This window comes from Mus caroli, unplaced genomic scaffold, assembly GCF_978045245.1.
Source record: "Mus caroli unplaced genomic scaffold, Mus_caroli_1 scaffold_10, whole genome shotgun sequence".
NCBI lineage: Eukaryota > Metazoa > Chordata > Mammalia > Rodentia > Muridae > Mus > Mus caroli.
In genome coordinates, this window is record NW_028227265.1 from 105291200 (window position 1) to 105312243 (window position 21044).

The 21044-nt window shown below is 43.5% G+C and overlaps 1 protein-coding gene and 1 long non-coding RNA gene across 3 annotated transcripts in view; one reads left to right on the forward strand and one right to left on the reverse strand.

The window, feature by feature from the left end:
• Positions 1-3168: 3168 nt before the first annotated feature.
• On the reverse strand, positions 3169-8063 carry LOC147002482 (uncharacterized). Its single transcript, XR_015048737.1, has 3 exons — positions 8009-8063; positions 5185-5234; positions 3169-3237 (listed from the first exon to the last, which is right to left on the reverse strand). It is a non-coding gene; the product is annotated as an uncharacterized LOC147002482 (long non-coding RNA).
• Positions 8064-8179: 116 nt separating this feature from the next.
• Positions 8180-21044, forward strand: part of LOC110299986 (disintegrin and metalloproteinase domain-containing protein 5) — a 96572-nt gene continuing 83707 nt past the window's right edge. For both annotated transcript variants that reach the window (XM_021169991.2, XM_021169993.1), the window contains exon 1: positions 8180-8297. In XM_021169991.2, the coding sequence (XP_021025650.1) occupies positions 8243-8297 (55 nt within the window). In that variant the 5' untranslated portion in view covers positions 8180-8242. The remainder of the gene's footprint in view (positions 8298-21044) is intronic.

Genomic DNA, 21044 nt, shown 5'->3' on the forward strand with positions numbered 1-21044 from the left:
AACTATATGTCTTATAAGGGATGCCTTTTTAAATGAGCGTCTCTCTTCTGATCTAGCATATATTAGTTGTCCTACAATCACTAGGCCTATACCAATTGACCCTAGCAAGTCCCATCTACTCCAAGAAGTGGCTGTAACTGAGGGAGACCCTTGAAGGTCTACTGTCTCTCTGGGCCAGACCTAAGATAGCCACTATAGAAAGTTGAGAGACTGGCCTGAGTAAAAGCAATGGACAGACAACCTGGAGATATCCCACTGGAAGATGACTGTAGTGAGCATGCACTCCCAGGTAAGCAAAGCCCTAGGTGTGCCACAGAGGTGCACGGAGTTGTTCAGCCCCCAAGGTAAGATTAATCTGAGGAGCCTTTCAGGACTTCTAGGTCTTGCTCTATCTAGCCTGCTAAGTAAGATTGACTTTCGGAGGTAGATGGGTCCATCAGGTCATACCTAGTCCCTGGGTTTGTCTATGGGGGAACTCCATGGGAACCCCACAGGCACAGGACATTGCTCTGTTACAATAGATAGTACAGGTTTTTAAAATCAGGTTCATTAACCCTTCATGTGGGTATTTCCACCTGAGAGTGCTCACAATGCATTGACAGCTTTTATTTCTAATCTAGGGATCCATTAGGGAAGGATTGAAAGAAGTACCCTCATTGGGGGCCAAGGTCAAGATGAGAGAGTATTCTCCCAAAAGATCTCTTTTTAGTAAGTCTGAGGTGGTACTATTCCATTTGAGTCATGAATCCATGCCAGCTATCATGATCGCCATAGGGGTAGACAGAAGGCAGGCTAGGAACCCACCCATTGAGGCTCATAAGGGAATCTCCTTGAGAACCTTGCCCAGGACCAGATCTCCAGGACAGAATGGGAGGTTGCCCCATCTCTCTCCCTTTAGACGCTTCCTTCTTAACCTCTGTATTGGTTAGAATCTGGCTGGATATTGTATGCTAACTGGATAACCTCGAAGGGAAAGCCTCCAAGAGTCTGCCCCAGTGGTTGTGGGCACCCCAAAGCTATTAGCAGCAGATTTCTTCAGGGAATTTGGAATTCCATTAAAAAGGATGTTTCTCATCTTCTGTGTTCCTACCATCCAGTAAAGGTATTCACCCACATTAGTACCAAATGGGTCTTAAGTCTCCCCAGTGAGTGTGTAAAATCTATTGGCCAGCCTTCCCCTAGACATTTTCAGGCTCTGCGTGCCACAGTGGGGCAGGTGACAGCTATGGGACTAGTCATTTGACAGACTTTGAATCTTAAGCTATCTAAATTGAAAACTTCTGGTATTGCTCTCCCTACAGGCATTCTTTAAACTAGTTGAATGGAGTTTTCCCTTTCTAGGTGGCATTGAGTGGGGGGATTTTATAATTGCACCACTATAGGGATTGAGACAGCCATAGATGACCATCAGCGGTGACTGTAACCTTCCAGAGAAACAACGCTGGATCTAATAAATCCACTACAGCCTTGGAGTATGTGAGAAGTGTTCCCCTTTCAGGGACAGATGGGAGGCACAGGGAGAGGAGAAGAGAATTCAAATTTAGGCTCACTCTTCCTCAAACCAATCCAAGAGGAGGCTGCAATATGTTTATTCCTTAATGTATTATTGATAGAAACACCACAAAAATGAACAACTCAGTTAAAAAAAAATCAAGCCAATGATAGAGCTAAACACTTCTCAAAAGATGAAATACAGTTTAAGAAAATGTTGAACACCCTTAGTCATCAGGAAAACTCAAAACTACTTTGAGATTCCATCTTATACCAGTCACAATGGCTAAGATCCAAAACCAAACCAAACACCAAACACAGCCCACCAATCAACCAACCAGTCAACCAACCAGTCAACCAACCAGTCAACCAACCAATCACCCAACCAGTCACCCAACCAGTCAACCAACCAGTCAACCAACCAATCACCCAATCAGTCACCCAACCAGTCAACCAACCAATCACCCAACCAGTCACCCAACCAGTCAACCAACCAGTCAACCAACCAGTCAACCAACCAGTCAACCAACCAATCACCCAACCAGTCAACCAACCAGTCAACCAACCAGTCAACCAACCAGTCAACCAACCAATCACCCAACCAGTCACCCAACCAGTCAACCAACCAGTCAACCAACCAGTCAACCAACCAGTCAACCAACCAGTCAACCAACCAGTCAACCAACCAGTCAACCACTGTGGGGAGAGAGAGGTATGTATTCATTGCTGGTGGGAGTGCAAATTGGTCAGCCACATAGACATGGAGGTAAAGCTATTATATGATCCAGCTGGACCCGTAGCCTACTGCAGAAACCTTTGCTTATCCTTGCGGCTCTATTCATGATGTCCAGGAGGCAGATACAGCCTAGGTGTCCATCGGTTAATGAAAGGAAAATTTTCAGCTATTAAGAAAAATATTATGAAAATCCCAGGCAAGCAATCATTCTGAGCGAGGCAACCCTGACCCAGAAGGAAAAAGAGCACCTTTTTTTTTTTTTTTTAAATCTCATTTGTGTAGGGTTCTCTACACAAAACAACCAGAAAAACTTCATGGGATATGGACATGTTTGGTATTACTGACATTTTAACAACAGTAAATACTCGACCCTGTGAGCATGAGATATTTCCACCTTATTGTATAGATATATAAATGCAGAAACATGTTATAGCTGCCACTTACTAACACACATTAGCTACTCAACATACAAGATACTACAGGAACCCTTGGCCAGAGCCAGTTCAAAGGCAATATCAATTTGTCGTTAAGGTCCAGTTTCCTCAGTCCTTCACTCATTTGTTTTCAGTGAGTGATATAGGGGAGAGCCTATGCTAGTTATATGTATAGTTCTGCTATGGTGATACCCGTCAGAAACAACGAAGGAGAAAGGGTTTATCCTGGATCATGGCTTCAAAATGTTTTGGTCCACGGAGACTAAGAAAGACTGGCTGCTTCTCATGGTGGAAGTGTGTGCAGAGGCTGCACATGTCACTATGTACTTGAAGAGAGGAGGAGGTGGGAGAGAGTAGGCTCTACTCTCAACCTTCCTAATGCCGTTATCCTGTAACACAGTTCCTCATGTTGTGGTGACCCCCAACCATAAAGTGATTTTGCTATTTCATAACTGTAATTCTGCTACTGTTATGAATCATAATGTAAGTACCTGATATGCAGGACATCTGATATTTGACCCATGTGAAAGGGTCATTTGACCCCCAATGGGGTCGCAACTTGCAGGTTGAAAACCACTGCAGGAGAAAAGAGAGGCAATATCAGGGGCCAGGTAGAACTCTCAAAGGCCCACCCTTCCTCATTGACTTCTGTCGAACAGACCCCACTGTTTAAAGGCTCCAGAGCCTCTCTGAATAGCACCTACCACGTGAAGAGTCAGCATTCAAAATGTCAGAGGCTGTGCCCATGTTAGACGCACAGCAATGGTGTTGTTCAGTGTTAGTGTGCACTGGAGGTTTTGTGGGCATCCACTTGGGACATTAGTTGGAAACATCAGGAACTTGAACAGACATAGGAATCTGACTAGGTCAACACAGGTCGTGTTTCTCCAACTGTAAGGGAGGCCAGGCAAGTCATCTCACCTTTTAGGCACAGGCATGTTGGGAGGTCAGAAAGCACACCTCTTTCTCCTAATTTAAGGCTAATTTAATCGGTCCCCTAACTTTACTTGTGGCAGTGTCCATTCTATTCATTCTGTTCTGTGTGAGTTTATGACTTGGTTGCTTGGTCCCATTTGAAAATGAGATGTTATTCTGTTACCATTCGTTTTTTTTTTTTTTTCTTTAACCGTGGCAAAGTGATTTCAAAGCAAACTTATTAAACATATTTTATCTTTTCCAACAGAATGATAGTTAATGTGGGGTGTGGCTGGATTTTATTATAATTATGATTTGGGCTAGGGTCTGCAAAGAAACAAGTGCCAGTGGATAGTAGGAAATCACTATGTTGCTTTTTATTACATGAGTTCTGTACTTACGCTATTTGTGCCCCTTCTGCCCCTCTGCCCCCTCTAGTGCACCTACCCCTCTTAAATTCATAATTTCATTAATAATATTCCTTTACACACACACACACACACACACACACAGCAACCCATAGAGTCTATTTATTGTTGCTTGCATGTGCATGTGCTTTGGAATTGGGATTCGATAACCTGATGCTCCCTGGAGAAAACTGGTTCTTCAGCTTGCCTGTAGCTCGTCATTGAGGGACCAGATTTATTAAAGGCTTATTAAAATTCCCTCCCTCCATTGACACTAGGGTAATGACTGCTGTCACTATTCAGGACTTGGTTAGGTTAACAGTATGCTGAGATCTCATGGACTCAGCTTCACCTGTCGTGTCTAGGGGACACGATCTCATGGCAGGAGTCCTGGTTCTCTTGCTCTTACAGATGCCCCCTTCCCCATGGAAGCATTGCAGATGTATCAGTTGTGTCTTAGCACCCGCAGCCACTTGTTCTCTGCATTTTGACCGGTTGTGGATTGGCGAGGACCAGCCTTGGCTTGGAGAGGGGGAGTCTGAGAGAAGAGGTGTTTGAGAATGGTGGAAAAAATGGCTTGAGGTGAAATTGTGGGTTTCAAGCTGATGGCCTATGTTCTGCTTTAGGCAGCTTTCCAGATTGCTCTCTCTCCAGACAGTTCTCTCTCTCTTACAATTCTAAAAACTCTTTGGATAACCAATCTCTTACAAATCAAAATCCCAGGCTTTTATTTACATATCAACTCAGTCATTACCCCAGGTTTCCTTTTGGTTATCCCATGAACCAACATCCCATGACCCTAGCCCCTAGAGAAAGCAAGCACACATTGCAAATGAATTTAGAGATCTGCCTGTCCTTGTAAGCATAGACAATAAGCTAGCTGGGTAGGATCCTGTCGTGGGATTACCATTTTCACCATGCCTGGGCTCAAAACAGCTCTGTTCTAGCCCGACCTTTAACTCAGGAATCTGCCTGCCTTTGTATCTTTCTGAGAAGCTGGCTCATAGGGCAGCTGCCTCTGTTCTGTTAGGTCCATGAAATCCCTTATATAATCTATATTGCATCCTTATATTTTGCATAGTTGAGAAATTATATTATTTTTGAACACAGGTTTTCAGAGTTCTTTCCCACAGCCTTAAGAGCTGTCCTGAAGGCCTCAGTGAAGGCCATTTTTTTGCTAAGAACCTAGATGCACCCTTACCTGTCTCTTGCTTATCATGGAGTCTTTAATCTTAACAGCAGAAGCATTCCCTGAAGGAGGAACATGAAAATATGTACAATATTATACAAACAAGCATTATGCCCTCAGCAACCATTGACACCTGTATAGGCCCATGCACGCTCTGATGGCTCTGTTCAGGGGTGGGGACCATGTCACGCTGTCCCTTGAATAGCCAACCTGGGCTGGGCAGTAGATTCCTATCATAGTCTCCATCTCTTTGCAAAAAGGAGTTTCTTCGATAAGGGATGCGAGCTTTACTTACCTGTGAGTATACAGATGAGTATCTAGATGCACTTAGAAATTATATTGGTTTAAGAGAATTTTAGTACAGGTTCTTCTACTCTACTGTCTATAGTCTCTTCAGCCGTGGGTACTTAGCTAGGTCTATACCAAATTTACCAAGCTAGAATTCCTTCCTATTGAACGGGCCTTAAGTCTTCCTACTAGACAGCTGTCGATACAAAAGTGCCACACTTGAACTTGAGGGCTGTCTTGCCATGCTGGTCATTGTGGTTGCTCTACCCCTTTGGGAGCTTGCAGAACACTGTCAGATTCTGTGAGAGCCCAGCCCCAAGGAGGAGCTTCCAGGGCAGATCTACTTTTATCCAACAAGGCCTTGTGTTCACGGTGTGGTGTTTTCAGCAATAGGATTCTGCCTTCAAATCCTGTAAGGCAACCAAGGGCTTGGGCCCACTTGACCAAAAACTGCAAAGGAGGTTCTCCATTGGGTGATATTAGGATTTTTGGTAGATTGTCTGTATCTCTTGCGAAAAGCATTATCACTCACTGTGGTATAATTCCGCTAAAAATAGAAAAAAATCTAAATATTCATATATGATATATATTTTTAAGTTAGCTTATAAAATGTCTCCTGTAGCTTTAAAAATATTCTTTTTCTTTTTCCTATGACACATCAATAGCTCATTACTCTATTTTGTATATTAACATGTGGTCCAGGTTGAGCTGCTAAGTGCAAAAGACAATAGAGGAGAAAGGAACTTCAAGCTTGTGAGAGGGCTACAGGGTAACGCATACAGTAAGGTTCTACTCCACCCTCCTCCCTACTTCAGATTGCATGAGCGTCTGCCACGGGTTCATGAGATAAATATTAGTGCCCAGACTGCAACTCATGGAAAGACTGAGACCATTGAGCCATACTCTTAAAGGAGATGATGAAACTCTAACACTGCCCTGCTTTCCCCTCTGCTTTCTGCTCCCACACACTTTCTACCATGATGGCCCAAAACAACACTGCAAGCCTCCATAGGAGAGAATCTCCAAAACCAGAGAGAGAGAGAGAGAGAGAGAGAGAGAGAGAGAGAGAGAGAGAGAGAGACCAGAGAGAGAAACAAGAGAGAGAGAAACCAGAGAGAGAGAGAGAAACCAGAGAGAGAGAGAGAAACCAGAGAGAGAGAGAGAAACCAGAGAGAGAGAGAGAAACCAGAGAGAGAGAGAGAAACCAGAGAGAGAGAGAAACCAGAGAGAGAGAGAGAGAGAGAGAGAGAGACCAGAGAGAGAAACAAGAGAGAGAGAGAAACCAGAGAGAGAGAGAGAAACCAGAGAGAGAGAGAGAGAGACCAGAGAGAGAAACAAGAGAGAGAGAGAAACCAGAGAGAGAGAAACCAGAGAGAGAGAGAGAGAAACCAGAGAGAGAGAGAGAGAGAGAGACCAGAGAGAGAAGAGAGAGAGAAACCAGAGAGAGAGAGAGAGAGAGACCAGAGAGAGAAACAAGAGAGAGAGAGAAACCAGAGAGAGAGAGAAACCAGAGAGAGAGAGAGAGAGAGACCAGAGAGAGAAACAAGAGAGAGAGAAACCAGAGAGAGAGAGAGAAACCAGAGAGAGAGAGAGAGAGAGAGAGAGAGAGAGAGAGAGAGAGAGACCAGAGAGAGAAACAAGAGAGAGAGAAACCAGAGAGAGAGAGAGAAACCAGAGAGAGAGAGAAACCAGAGAGAGAGAGAGAAACCAGAGAGAGAGAGGAGAGGGAGAGAGAGAGAGAGAGAGAGAGAAACCAGAGAGAGAGAGAGAGAAACCTTTTCTCTTTTTTCTTTTTAAGTTGATTGTTAGGGTGTTTCTTCCACTATTAGAACCCTGGCCAGTCCACTTTCAATATCCTAATCAATATATTCAAAATACTGTAGCGATAATTTCCAATTAAAGTGTATGTTTTCCATTCTGGAACTCTTAACTGTCATTTCTTTCTCCTTTGAACCTCTATGGAACATAAGTTCTGTCTTGAGTTCTCTATTTTCTGCTCTACTACACCTTTAATGGGCCACCAAAAAGTAATAAAGCCTTAAATCAGAGATTTTTGAAAATATTCTTAATGTTATTTATCTTTCCTTTTGCCTCCCTTTCTCAGTTAAGTTTCTTGCCTCCCCCTCTCATAGCACCTATGTCCCACCATCGCGCTCTCTGGGGCTCCTCCCCTCCTCTCTCTGTGGCTGTTTTCCGTTTCCCTGGTTCTTGTAATTACTTCGGCTTATACCCACACCTTTAAAAGACCAATACAAGGAGAAACGCAGGGTTGCAGAATTAGAGGGTGACAATATGATCCTACAGAGAATGTTTTGAAAGTCTGTGCTTGACCAACGAGTATTTTAGGGGGTGTCCTGCATGCAGCTATGAAAATGATCAGCCATGTTAGCAACATTTTATTGTTTTCAATTCTGGGGACAGTACGCTGAAGTATCCTGGAAGATGCGTGGCTGCCATCAGTAACCTGAACATTTTCATATATCTTTTCCTCAGTGATGTGTAAATTATTTTTAAAAGACATGATAAATGATACAAAGAAAATCCTTACCAGCCCTTCCTAGCCTGAAGAGTAAACCTGCAGACATCCACCTTCCTTTTTACAGTTAGCAGGATGGTTGGTACCTGAATCTATGCATCTACCTCATTCTCCAGCCCTTTCTGCTCTGGTTTCCCTAGCGACAACCCTGCAGGTTCAGAGCCCGGAGCTTCCGTTACTGGACACAACGCCCGCCTGGCCCAGCCTGTTGCTCCGCAGCAAAGCTCCAAGACCACCAAGGGAGCCATGTTCCTCCTTCTTTTGCTCGTTTTGCATCTTAAAGGGCTGCAGGCAGGCCAGAGTGAGTACAGAGATCAAAGCTGCTACGGGCTTCTTCCTTCTGGCTTCTGAGGGGCAGGGGCGAAGTCTGCCGCCCCCCTGCTCACTGAACTAGCTTTTACTCCCCTTTGGCTGCAAAGCATTGGAATGCTTTCCTATCTGTAACATAGATAACAACGAATGGTATCAGGGCTCCCAATTCTGTTACCATGTATGTAAATCTTGACTCAATTCATCACTACAAAGAAACTGGCTTTTTTGTTTGTTTTGTTTGTTTTGTTTTTTTGTTGTTTTGTTTTGTTTTGTTTTCCGTTTAAATTCCTGGCTTGGCAGCTGCTGCCCTCTACAGTCTTTCTTGACTAATTTCTTTTAAAATTTTTAATTATTTTTTTCTCATATTCTTTCCCCTCCCTCAGATCCTCAATACCGCCCTACCCACTCAACTTCTTTTTTTTTGAATTAAAGTTTTACTCTTATTTGCATTGCTTATAATTTCACATATTGTAGAACTACAGAAAAATAACTTTAAAAACAGTGAATAAATACTATTTATTCTTTTTTTAATTAGGTATTTTCTTCATTTACATTTCAAATGCTATCCCAAAAGTCCCCCAAACTCTCTCCCCTCCACACCTCTACCCGCCCACTCCCACTTCTTGTCCCTGGCTTTCCCCCATATTGAGGCATATAAAGTTTGCAAGACCAAGGGGCCTCTCTTCCCAATGATGGCCAATTAGGTCATCTTCTGATACATATGCAGCTAGAAACACGAGTTCTGGGGGGTACTGGTTAGTTCATATTGTTGTTCCACCTATAGGGTTGCAGGCCCCTTTAGCTCCTTGGGTACTTTCTCTAGCTCCTCCATTAGGGGCCCTGTGTTCCATCCAATAGCTGACTGTGAGCATCCACTTCTGTGTTTGCCAGGCCCCAGCATAGGCTCATAAGAGACATCAATATCAGGGTCCTTTCAACAAAATCTTGCTGTTATATGCAATGGTGTCAGCATTTGGAGGCTGACTATGGGATGGATCCCTGGGTATGGCAGTCTCTAGATGGTTCATCCTTTTGTCTCAGCTCCAAACTTTGTCTCTGTAACTCCTTCCATGGGTGTTTTGTTCCCAATTCTAAGAAGGGGCAAAGAAACCACACTTTGGTCTTCGTTCTTCTTGAGTTTCATGTGTTTTGCAAACTGTATCTTGTATCTTGGGTATTTAAGTTTCTGGGCTAATATCCAATTATCAGTGAGTACATATCATGTGAGTTCTTTTGGATTGGGTTACCTCACTCAGGATGATGCCCTCCAGGTCCATCCATTTGCCTAGGAATTTCATATTCATTCTTTTTAATAGCTGAGTAGTACTCCATTGTGTAAATGTACCACATTTTCTGTATCCATTCCTCTGTTGAGGGACATCTGGGTTCTTTCCAGATTCTGGCTATTACAAATAAGACTGCTATGAACATAGTGGAGCATGTGTCCTTCTTACCAGTTGGAACATCTTCTGGATATATGCTCAGGAGAGGAATTGCGGGATCCTCCGGTAGTACTATGTCCAATTTTCTGAGGAACCACCAGACTGATTTCCACAATGGTTGTACACAAGCTTGCAATCCCACCAACAATGGAGGACTGTTCCTCTTTCTCCACATCCTCGCCAGCATCTGCTGTCACCTGAATTTTTGATCTTAGCCATTCTGACTGGTGTAAGGTGGAATCTCAGGGTTGTTTTGATTTGCATTTCCCTGATGATTAAGGATGCTGAACATTTTTTCAGGTGTTTCTCAGCCATTCGGTATTCCTCAGGTGAGAATTCTTTGTTTAGCTCTGAGCCCCATTTTTTAATGGGGTTATTTGATTTTCTGGAGTCCACCTTTTTGAGTTCTTTATACTTATTGGATATTAGTCCCCTATCTGATTTAGGATAGGTAAAGATCCTTTCTCAATCTGTTGGTGGCCTTTTTGTCTTATTGACAGTGTCTTTTCCCTTACAGAAGCTTTGTAATTTTATGATGTCCCACTTGTTGATTCTTGATCTTACAGCACAAGCCATTGCTGTTCTATTCAGGAATTTTCCCCCTGTGCCCATATCTTTGAGACTTTTCACCACTTTCTCCTCTATAAGTTTCACTGTCTCTGGTTTTATGTGGAGTTCCTTGATCCACTTAGATTTGACCTTAGTACAAGGAGATAGGAATGGATCAATTCGCATTCTTCTACATGATAACCACCAGTTGTGCCAGCACCATTTGTTGAAAATGCTGTCTTTTTTCCACTGGATGGTTGTAGCTCCCTTGTCAAAGACCAAGTGACCATAGGTGTGTGGGTTCATTTCTGGGTCTTCAATTCTATTCTATTGGTCTACTTGTCTGTCGTTATACCAGTACCATGCAGTTTTTATCACAATTGCTCTGTAGTACAGCTTTAGGTCAGGGATGGTGATTCCACCAGAGGTTCTTTTATCCTTGAGAAGAGTTTTTGCTATCCTAGGTTTTTTGTTATTCCAGATGAATTTGCAGATTGCTCTTTCTAATTCGTTGAAGAATTGAGTTGGAATTTTGATGGGGATTGCATTGAATCTGTAGATTGCTTTTGGCAACATAGCCATTTTTACTATATCGATCCTGCCAATCCATGAGAATGGGAGATCTTTCCATCTTCTGATATCTTTTTAAATTTCTTTCTTTAGAGACTTGAAGTTCTTATCATACAGATCTTTCACCTCCTTAGAGTCATGGCAAGATATTTTATATTATTTGTGACTATTGTGAAGGGTGTTGTTTCCCTAATTACTTTCTTAGCCTGTTTATCCTTTGTGTAGAGAAAGGCCATTGACTTGTTTGAGTTAATTTTATATCAAGATACTTCACTGAAGCTGTTTATCAGGTTTAGGAGTTCTCTGGTGGAATTTTTAGGGTCACTTATATATACTATCATATCATTTGCAAAAAGTGATATTTTGAGTTCTTCCTTTCCAATTTGTATCCCCTTGATCTTCTTTTGTTGTCAAATTGCTCTGGCTAGGACTTCAAGTACAATGTTGAATAGGTAAGGAGAAAGTGGGCAGCCTTGTCTAGTCCCTGATTTTAGTGGGATTCCTTCCAGCTTCTCACCATTTACTTTGATGTTGGCTACTGGTTTGCTGTAGATTGCTTTTATCATGGTTAGGTATGGGCCTTTAATTCCTGATCTTTCCAAGACTTTTATCATGAATGGGTTTTGGATTTTGTCAAATGCTTTCTCAGTATCTAAGGAGATGATCATGTGGTTTTTGTCTTTGAGTTTGTTTATATAGTGGATTACATTGATGGATTTCCATATATTAAACCATCCCTGCATCCCTGGAATGAAACCTACTTGGTCAGGATGCATGATTGTTTTGTTGTGTTTTTGGATTTGGTTAGCAAGAATTTATTGAGTATTTTTGCATTAATATTCATAAAGGAAATTGGTCTGAAGTTCTTTTTCTTTGTTGGATCTTTCTGTGGTTTAGGTATCAGAGTAATTGTGGCTTCTTAGAATGAATGGGGTAGAGTACCTTCTATTTTGTGGAATAGTTTTTGAAGAACTGGAATTAGATCTTCTTTGAAGGTCTGATAGAACTCTGCACTAAACCCATCTGGTCCTGGGCTTTTTTTGGTTCAGAGACTATTAATGACTGCTTCTATTTCTATAGGGGATCTAGGACTGTTTAGATCATTAATCTGATCCTGATTTAACTTTGGTACCTGGTGTCTGTCTAGAAATTTGTCCATTTCATCCAGGTTTTCCAGTTTTGTTGAGTATAGGCTTTTGTAGAAGGATCTGATGGTGTTTTGGATTTCTTCAGGATCTGTTGTTATGTCTCCCTTTTCATTTCTGATTTTGTTAATTAGGATGTTGTCCCAGTGCCCTCTAGTGAGTCTGGCTAAGGGTTTTCTATCTTGTTGATTTTCTCAAAGAACCAGCTCCTCATTTGGTTGATACTTTGAATAGTTCTTCTTGTTCCCACTTGGTTGATTTCACCCCTGAGTTTGATTATTTCCTGCTATCTACTCCTGTTGGGTGAATTTGCTTTTGTTCTAGAGCTTTTAGGTGTGTTTTCAAGCTGCTAGTGTGTGCTCTCTCTAGTTTCTTTTTGGAGGCCCTCAGAGCTATGAGTTTTCCTCTTAGAAATGCTTTCAATGTGTCCCATAAGTTTGGGTATGTTGTGGCTTCATTTAAATTAAACTCTAAAAAGTCCTTAATTTCTTTCTTTATTCCTTCCTTGACCAAGGTATCCTTGAGTAGAGTGTTGTTTAGTTTCCACATGAATGTTGGCTTTCTATTATTTATGTTGTTATTGAAGATCAGCCTTAGTCATGGTGATATGATAGGATGCATGGGGCAATTTCAATATTTTTGTATCTGTTGAGGCCTTTTTTGTGACCAATTATATGGACAGTTTTGGAGAAGGTACCATGAGGTGCTGAGAAGAAGGTATATCCCTTTGTTTTAGGATAAAATGTTCTGTAGAGATCTGTTAAATCCATTTGTTTTATAACTTCTGTTAGTTTCACTCTGTCCCTGTTTAGTTTCTGTTTCCACAATCTGTCCATTGATGAAAGTGGTGTGTTGACGTTTCTCACTATTGTGTGAGGTGCAATGTGTGCTCTGAGCTTTACTAAAATTTCTTTAATGAATGTGGCTGCCCTTGCATTTGGAGCATAGATATTCAGAATTGAGAGTTCCTCTTGGAAGATTTTACCTTTGATGAGTATGAAGTGCCCCTTCTTGTCTTTTTGGATAACTTTGGGTTGGAATTTGATTTTATTCGATATTAGAATGGCTACTCCAGCTTGTTTCTTTAGACCCTTTGCTTGGAAAATTCTTTTCCAGCCTTTCATTCTGAGGTAGTGTCTGTCTTTTTCCCTGAGATGGGTTTCCTGTAAGCAGCAAATTGTTGGGTCCTGTTTATGTAGCCAGTCTGTTAGTCTATGTATTTTTATTGGGGAATCGAGTCCAATGATATTAAGAGATAATAAGGAAAAGTAATTGTTGCTTCCTATTATTTTTGTTGTTAGAGTTGGCATTCTGTTCTTGTGGCTGTCTTCTTTAAGGTTTGTTGAAGGAACACTTGCTTTTTCTAGGACGTGGTTTCTGTCCTTGTGTTGTGTTTTTTTTTTTTTATTAGGTATTTTCCTCAATTACATTTCCAATGCTATCCAAAAAGTCCCCAATACACTCCCCCCACCCAGTCCCCCACCCCTTGGCCCTGGCATTCCCCTGTACTGGGGCATATAAAGTTGGCAAGTCCAATGGGCCTCTCTTTCCAGTGATGGCCGACTAGGCCATCTTTTGATACAAATGCAGCTAGAGACAAGAGCTCTGGGGTACTGGTTAGTTCATAATAATGTTCCACCTATGGGGTTGCAGTTCCCTTTAGCTCCTTGGGTACTTTCTCTAGCTCCTCCATTCGGGGCCCTGTGATCCATCCAATAGCTGACTGTGAGCATCCACTTCTGTGTCTGCTAGGCCCCGGCATTGTCTCACAAGAGACAGCTCTATCTGGGTCTATTGCCCGCCGCTTTTGTGTTCCCCTGGTAAGAACACGCTCGGGGCAACCGGAATCTTCTGCAGTACAAACTTTATTGCTTACCCCATCAGGAGCCAGTGGAGAAAGGAGCCAGAGAGAGAGAGATATGGCGGAGCCCCCTCCCTTTTATGGAGGACTGTCCTCCGCCTCGGATGTGTCACTCCCTGATTGGCTGCAGCCCATCAGCCAGAGTTGTCGTCACGGGAAAGGCAGAGCACATGGCGTGGAAAGCTACCCCGGCACATGCGCAGCTTGCTTGTTTACTACTTAGAACACGGGTGTCAGTGCCATCAGCGCCATCTTGTAATGGCAAATGTGAAGGCGGCTCCTTACATCTCCCCCTTTTCTTTTATATAAGAGCAATAGGCCACCCATAATAATGAGAGTGGAGATAGAGGTCAAATCCCCAGTGTGTAAAATAGGGGCTTTACACAAAACCTCCTCCCAGGCTCATCACCCAAAGGGGTCTTGGTCCGCTCCCGTGTCGTTTTTCCTGGGGGAAGGACACTTGGACACTCAACCTTCTTGAAAGATGACATGTCTCCCTAGAATAGGCTCATATATGCCACAGAGCCCTTCTACTGCAGTGCTTAGCCATGCAACTCTCTCGGGCTGCTGAAGCACACTCACTCTATCCCGTGCAATGAGACTAGCCTCGTGGGGTGCAAGAGCTGAGTGGCCAGCGACCTATTGCTTAAGCATAGATAACCATATATCAGGGGAAGCACCATGTTCTAGTGCTGCAAGCGCCTGGGAAATAACCACCATGTTTGTCTCTCCTAGTTTGGGCCTTAAGCTTACAGACCAATCAAAGAAGCAACACTAATCCACAGCAAAGAACAGCTCCAAATAATTCTACCCCCACCCATTCTTTAAAGAAAGAAAATGTTGAAAAGATAGTCCTTAGGTCAGGGACAGGTCCAAGTGCGTGGGGCAAGTCTCAATTTTTGAAGGGTCTGTTCAAATTTAGCCGTCCAATTCTGTATCTCCCAACGCTGCTCTCCCTTTGTTGTTATCGCACTGGACATCACCAAGACGAGGGACATCAGTATTCCCTTGGTCAGTCTGGATTTTTCGGGTGAGTCTTTCTGGTATCCAAAATGGGTTGTCTTCATTCTGTGGAAAAACACAAACAGCTTCCCTGGATCTTATCAAAATAGGATCCGGGCCTTTCCATTTGTTATTTAAAACATCTTTCCATTTAACCATCTCTTTGGGCCTATCTGGCTCTGAACAATGTCGTTCAGCCGCGGTATGGCCATGAGAATCAAGATTTTTAAAAAATTGAGTGTAAAGAGTGCTGTAGACACAGACACTCTTGGTACTCGGGGAAAAGCCTCCTCGATTCCCCCTTTCTGTTTTATTAGATGGAAGTCCAGTCAGGTGGGTCACATCCATCTGACGGCAGAACTGTTGGAATTTTTGAGATGTATAAGCTGGTCCATTATCAGTCTTAAGGAGTTTGGGTTTTCCCCAAGCACTCCATGCCTCAAGGCAATGTTGAATCACATGTGAGGCCTTTTCTCCGGTTAAAGGAGAGGCAAACATGATGCCAGAGCATGTGTCAATGGACACATGGAGATATTGAAGTTTTCCAAAGGAAGAAACATGTGTAACATCCATTTGCCAGACCTGTAGAGGTCGAATACCGCGTGGGTTAATTCCCACATGAGGAACTGGCAAGAACTCACAGCAGCTTTGACATTGAGTAACAATGTCACGGGCTTCTTTTCTCGTCAAGGAGAAACGGCGGCGTAATGTTTCAGCCGTCACATGAAAATTGTTATGAAAATTTCTTGCAGCCTCTACCGGGGATGTTAGGGCAGCAGCCACCACTTTAGTGGCTTTATCTGCCAAATCATTCCCCAGAGTCATGGGGCCAGGTAGGCCTGAATGGGCTCTAACATGAGTAATATAAACAGGAAATCTTCTAGATAACAAAACTAATTGTATCTGCTGAAAAATATTGGCAACTTTACTGGAAGGCTTAATCACTCCAGCCACTTCTAAAAAATTGAGGGGTTCTAAAAAGGTTTTTAAAACTTCTAAAACCACTAAACATTCTACCACTTGAGGTGAATTTTCATTATATTGTTTGGATACTACTTCACCATTAGCCACATAGGCACCTATGCCAGTTTTTGATCCATCAGTATATACCACAACCCCATTTTTAAGTGGGTTTCTTACTGTTATTTGTGGAAACACAACAGATTGATTTTGGGCGAACTGTAAAATTGGATGTTTTGGATAATGGTTATCTATTTGTCCTGAAAAGGAGGTAACTAAAACTGCCCAATCATTAGATGTGGCTGCCAAGGTCTGAACCTGTGCAGCGGTATAAGGTACAATTAAAAGATAGGGATTTCGTCCAAAATGGGTGATCGCTGCTTTTAGGCCTTTAAGGGCGAGCTGTGCAATTGCATCAGGATACCAATTTATTATTTTAGTTGGAGATACATTTGGATGGATCCACAACAATGGCCCATTCTGCCACAAAACTGCGGTTGGCAATTGTGCTGTCTTAAAGACACATAAACTAAAAGGCTGCGAATCCTCAATACGTTGTAATTGTGCATTCTGTAAGGCATCTTCCACCTTTTGTAAGGCCTGGCTAGCAGCTAGAGTAAGAGCCCTAGGGGAGGAGATATGAGAATCTCCTTCTAAAATATCAAACAAAGGCCTTAACTCAGCGGAAGGAATCTTCAAAAAAGGTCTGAGCCAGTTAATATCCCCTAACAGCTTCTGAAAATCATTTAAGGTATGGAGGTGATCTCTTCTTATCTCTACCTTTTGGGGCACAATTTTATTTGGGGACACCACAGAGCCCAAAAATTGTCCTGTATCAGAAATTTGGACCTTTTCTGTGGCTATCTGTAAACCCCACTGACTTAAAGTCTTAAGTAGAAAAGGATATGCCTTTTGTAGTATGGTAAGGTTTTTATGGCATAGAAGGATGTCATCCATGTAAAGAAGCAAAATTAAAGAGGGGAATTGTTCCCTCACTGGCAAAAGAGCTTCTTGCACATAAAGTTGGCACATTGTAGGACTATTGGACATTCCCTGTGGTAAGACCTTCCATTGATACCTCTTATCAGGTTCCATGTGATTAATAGAGGGGATGGTAAAGGCAAATCTGGGCCTATCCCTTGGACACAAAGGTATAGAAAAGAAACAATCTTTAATATCTATAATAATTAAATTCCAGCCACGTGGTAAGGCGGAAAGTACAGGGAGACCTCTCTGTACGGGGCCAAATAAGTTCATTTGCTCATTAATGGCTCTGAGGTCATGGAGCAGTCTCCACTTTCCTGACTTTTTCTTAATTACAAAAATTGGAGTATTCCAAGGTGAGGTAGATGGTTCAATATGGCCCAGTTTTAATTGTTCATTTCCTAACCCTTTTCCCTCTTTATAACCCATCTTTGCCATGATATTTCTTACTTTAACCGAACACCCTCCCGACGGGGCATTCTCATTGGACAAAACAAGGCCCAAATGCTGCATAATATCCCTCCCCCAGAGGTTAACCGGGAGTGGGAGCACATAAGGTATGAATTTTCCTCGCTGCCCCTCGGAGGATTCCCATGTCAAGGCAACAGAGCTTATAGTGGGACATGATTGATATCCTAGGCCCTGTAATGAATGAGATGACTCTGTGGTGGGCCATGCTTTGGGCCACCAATGTGTAGAGATTATACTTTTATCTGCTCCGGTATCAAGGATGCCTTCAAACTCTTTTCCGCTGATCTTAAGGCGGGGCTTAGGTCTATCATTCAAAGATACAACCAAATAGGCAGAATCATTTCCAGAGGAGCCCATTTTCTTTGTCTCAGGTCCTGCAGATTTCTCCCTGGTATTATCAGGGAGGAGTAGCAGCTGAGCTATCCTATCTCCTTTACTAATAGAAAAAACGCCCTTAGGGCTTGAACACAGGACCTGTATTTCAGGGGAATGTTGACAATCCATAACTCCAGGGTGGACTACTAAGCCCTGCAAGGTGAGTGAACCCCGGCCGAGAATAAGGCCCATGGTTCCAGGGGGCAAAGATGGTATAGGCTCCACCGGCACCGGCTGAATACTCATTTGAGGCATTAGTAGGAAATCGGAGGTGGCGCGCAGGTCCACCCTTGTGGGTCTTCCTGGGTCGCCTCTCTGACTGCTTCCTGGGTCCTGACAAACCGGTTCCCATATCTTTGAGGGCCCTGGGACCGAGGGCCCGATAGCCCGTTTTTTTGACACATCAGCTGATTGGTTATCAGGTGGGGGAAGGAATCTGCCCTTTATATCCCTCACAGAGCAACACTGGTCGGCTCTATGATAGCCCTTGCCACACTTAGAGCAAAGAGTGAGGGTCCCCCCTTTTTTGTCTGGAGCTCTACAATCTTTCTTAAAATGCCCAGGCCTCCCACAGTTAAAACATGTCCTCCAATCATTTCTGCCTATGAAGCGTTTTTGGGATTGGAGGATGGCAGCCGCTAAGCCTGCATTGGTGAGAGGTCCCCCGAGCTCTCGACAAACCCTGAGCCAATCCTGTAAGCCTTTATTCTTTCTTGGGGCTATGGCCGTTCGACACTCCTGTGTGGCTTGCTCATAAATGAGCTGTTCTATCAGAGGTGAGGCTTGCTCTGAATCTCCAAAAATACGCTCTGCTGCCTCTGTCATTCTGGCCACAAAGTCTGAGAAGGACTCCTGGGGTCCCTGGATGATCTTGGTTAATTGTCCAGTGGCTTCACCTGTTCGGGAGAGCACCTTCCAGGCCTTAATAGCCGCGGAGGAAATTTGGGCATAAGCTCCCCAGTGATAATTTGTTTGATCAGCGGTATAAGCTCCCTGACCCGTTAACAGGTCAAAGGTCCAATCTCTCTGCTCTGGAGTCAAAGCGGCAGCATTTGCTCGGGCCTGAGTTTGTGCAGCCTCTTGCCATAGTGCTCTCCATTCCATATATTTGCCCATACTGGGGAGAGCGGCTTTTGCAATCATTTGCCAGTCGGCAGGAGTTAGTGCCATGCCAGCAAGCCTGTCTAACTGCACCAAGGTAAAATTAGCATTGGTTCCATATTTACGGACCGATTCAGCAAGCTCTTTAATCTGTGTATAGTCTACCGGAGCTTGAACACGCCCACCCTCGGCTCCTTCAAAGACCGGAAATGCCTGTTGTATCTTCCTTTGTTCCTCTCTTGGAATGAACGAGTCTGCGCACTGCTTCTCTGCGCAGGGCTGACGCACTACGCAGGGTGGGGGCTCCACATAGGGCGGAGGTGCACTATGACCTTGAAGCCAACTGCCCTGAGGCCAAGCAGCAAACTGGCCTTTGCCAGCCGCTTTTGGCTTTTTTCTTGACTTAAAAGCTCGAATTCCTCTCTCATAACAAGCTGCTTCCTCCTCCAAGTCTGTTTCCTCAGAAGGGCTAATTTCTTCATCTGATTCACAGCTATTAAGAACTGGCTCCTTAAACTCATCTCTTTTCTCCTCTTTCCTTCCAATCTCTCCCCAGGTATTTTTCCCTGACATTAACTTTTCCTTGGGTTCAAGACCCGTGGAAAGGCCTGTATACTTATTTCGCGCGCCATGCTTTCTCTTTTTTCCTGCTCTCTCTCCCCGCTTTACTTCTGATAGACTGTCTTGAATTTCGTTCAGAATTCTCCACCCTGTCTTAACCGCTTGTTGACATATGAAAAGAAATAAAAAGGCTTTTAACACTAGAGAAAGTTCAAGACCAGACATACCTTGTAAAGCTGTAACGCGCCGTCCCTCAGCTGAAGAGTTCTGAACCTACACCGGGTCCTTCTCAACAGTCTGTTTCCGGGAACACTTCATTAACCGCTCCTTCTCCGTGATGCAGTAGCTCCCGGGTTTCGGCACCATTTATTGCCCGCCGCTTTTGTGTTCCCCTGGTAAGAACACGCTCGGGGCAACCGGAATCTTCTGCAGTACAAACTTTATTGCTTACCCCATCAGGAGCCAGTGGAGAAAGGAGCCAGAGAGAGAGAGATATGGCGGAGCCCCCTCCCTTTTATGGAGGACTGTCCTCCGCCTCGGACGTGTCACTCCCTGATTGGCTGCAGCCCATCAGCCAGAGTTGTCGTCACGGGAAAGGCAGAGCACATGGCGTGGAAAGCTACCCCGGCACATGCGCAGCTTGCTTGTTTACTACTTAGAACACGGGTGTCAGTGCCATCAGCGCCATCTTGTAATGGCAAATGTGAAGGCGGCTCCTTACATGGGTCCTTTCAGCAAAATCTTGCTAGTGTATGCAATGGTGTCAGCGTTTGGAAGCTGATTATGGGATGGATCCCTGGATATGGCAGTCTTCAGATGGTCCATCCTTTCTTCACAGCTCCAAACTTTATCTCTGTAACTCTTTCCATGGGTGTTTTGTTCCCAATTCCAAGAAGGGGCAAAGTGTCCACACTTTGGTCTTCGTTCTTCTTGAGTTTCATGCATTTAACAAATTGTATCTTATATCTTGGGTATCCTAAGTTTTGGGGCTAATATCCACTTATCAGTTTGTACATATTGTGTGAGTTCCTTTGTGAATATGTTACCTCACTCAGGATGATGCCCTCCAGATCCATCCATTTGCCTAGGAATTTCATAAATTCATTCCTTTTAATAGCTGAATAGTACTCCATTGTGTAAATGTACCAAATTTCCTGTATCCATTCCTCTGTTGAGGGGCATCTGGGTTCTTTCCAGCTTCTGGCTATTATAAATAAGGCTGCTATGAACATCGTGGAGCATGTGTCCTTCTTACCGGTTGGAACATCTTCTGGATATATGCCCAGGAGAGGTATTGCTGGATCCTCTGGTAGTATTATGTCCAATTTTCTGAGGAACCACCAAACTGATTTCCAGAGTGGTTGTACCAGCTTGCAATCCCACCAACAATGAAGGAGTGTTCCTCTTTCTCCACATCCTTGCCAGCATCTGCTGTCACCTGAATTTTTGATCTTAGTCATTCTGACTAGTGTGAGGTGGAATCTCAGGGTTGTTTTGAGTTGCATTTCCCTGATGATTAAGGATGCTGAACATTTTTTCAGGTGCTTCTCTGCCATTAGGTATTCCTCAGGTGAGAATTCTTTGTTCAGTTCTGAGCCCCATTTTTTAACGGGGTTATTTGATTTTCTGGAGTCCACCTTCTTGAGTTCTTTATATATATTGGATATTAGTCCCCTATCTGATTTAGGATAGGTAAAGATCCTTTCCCAATCTGT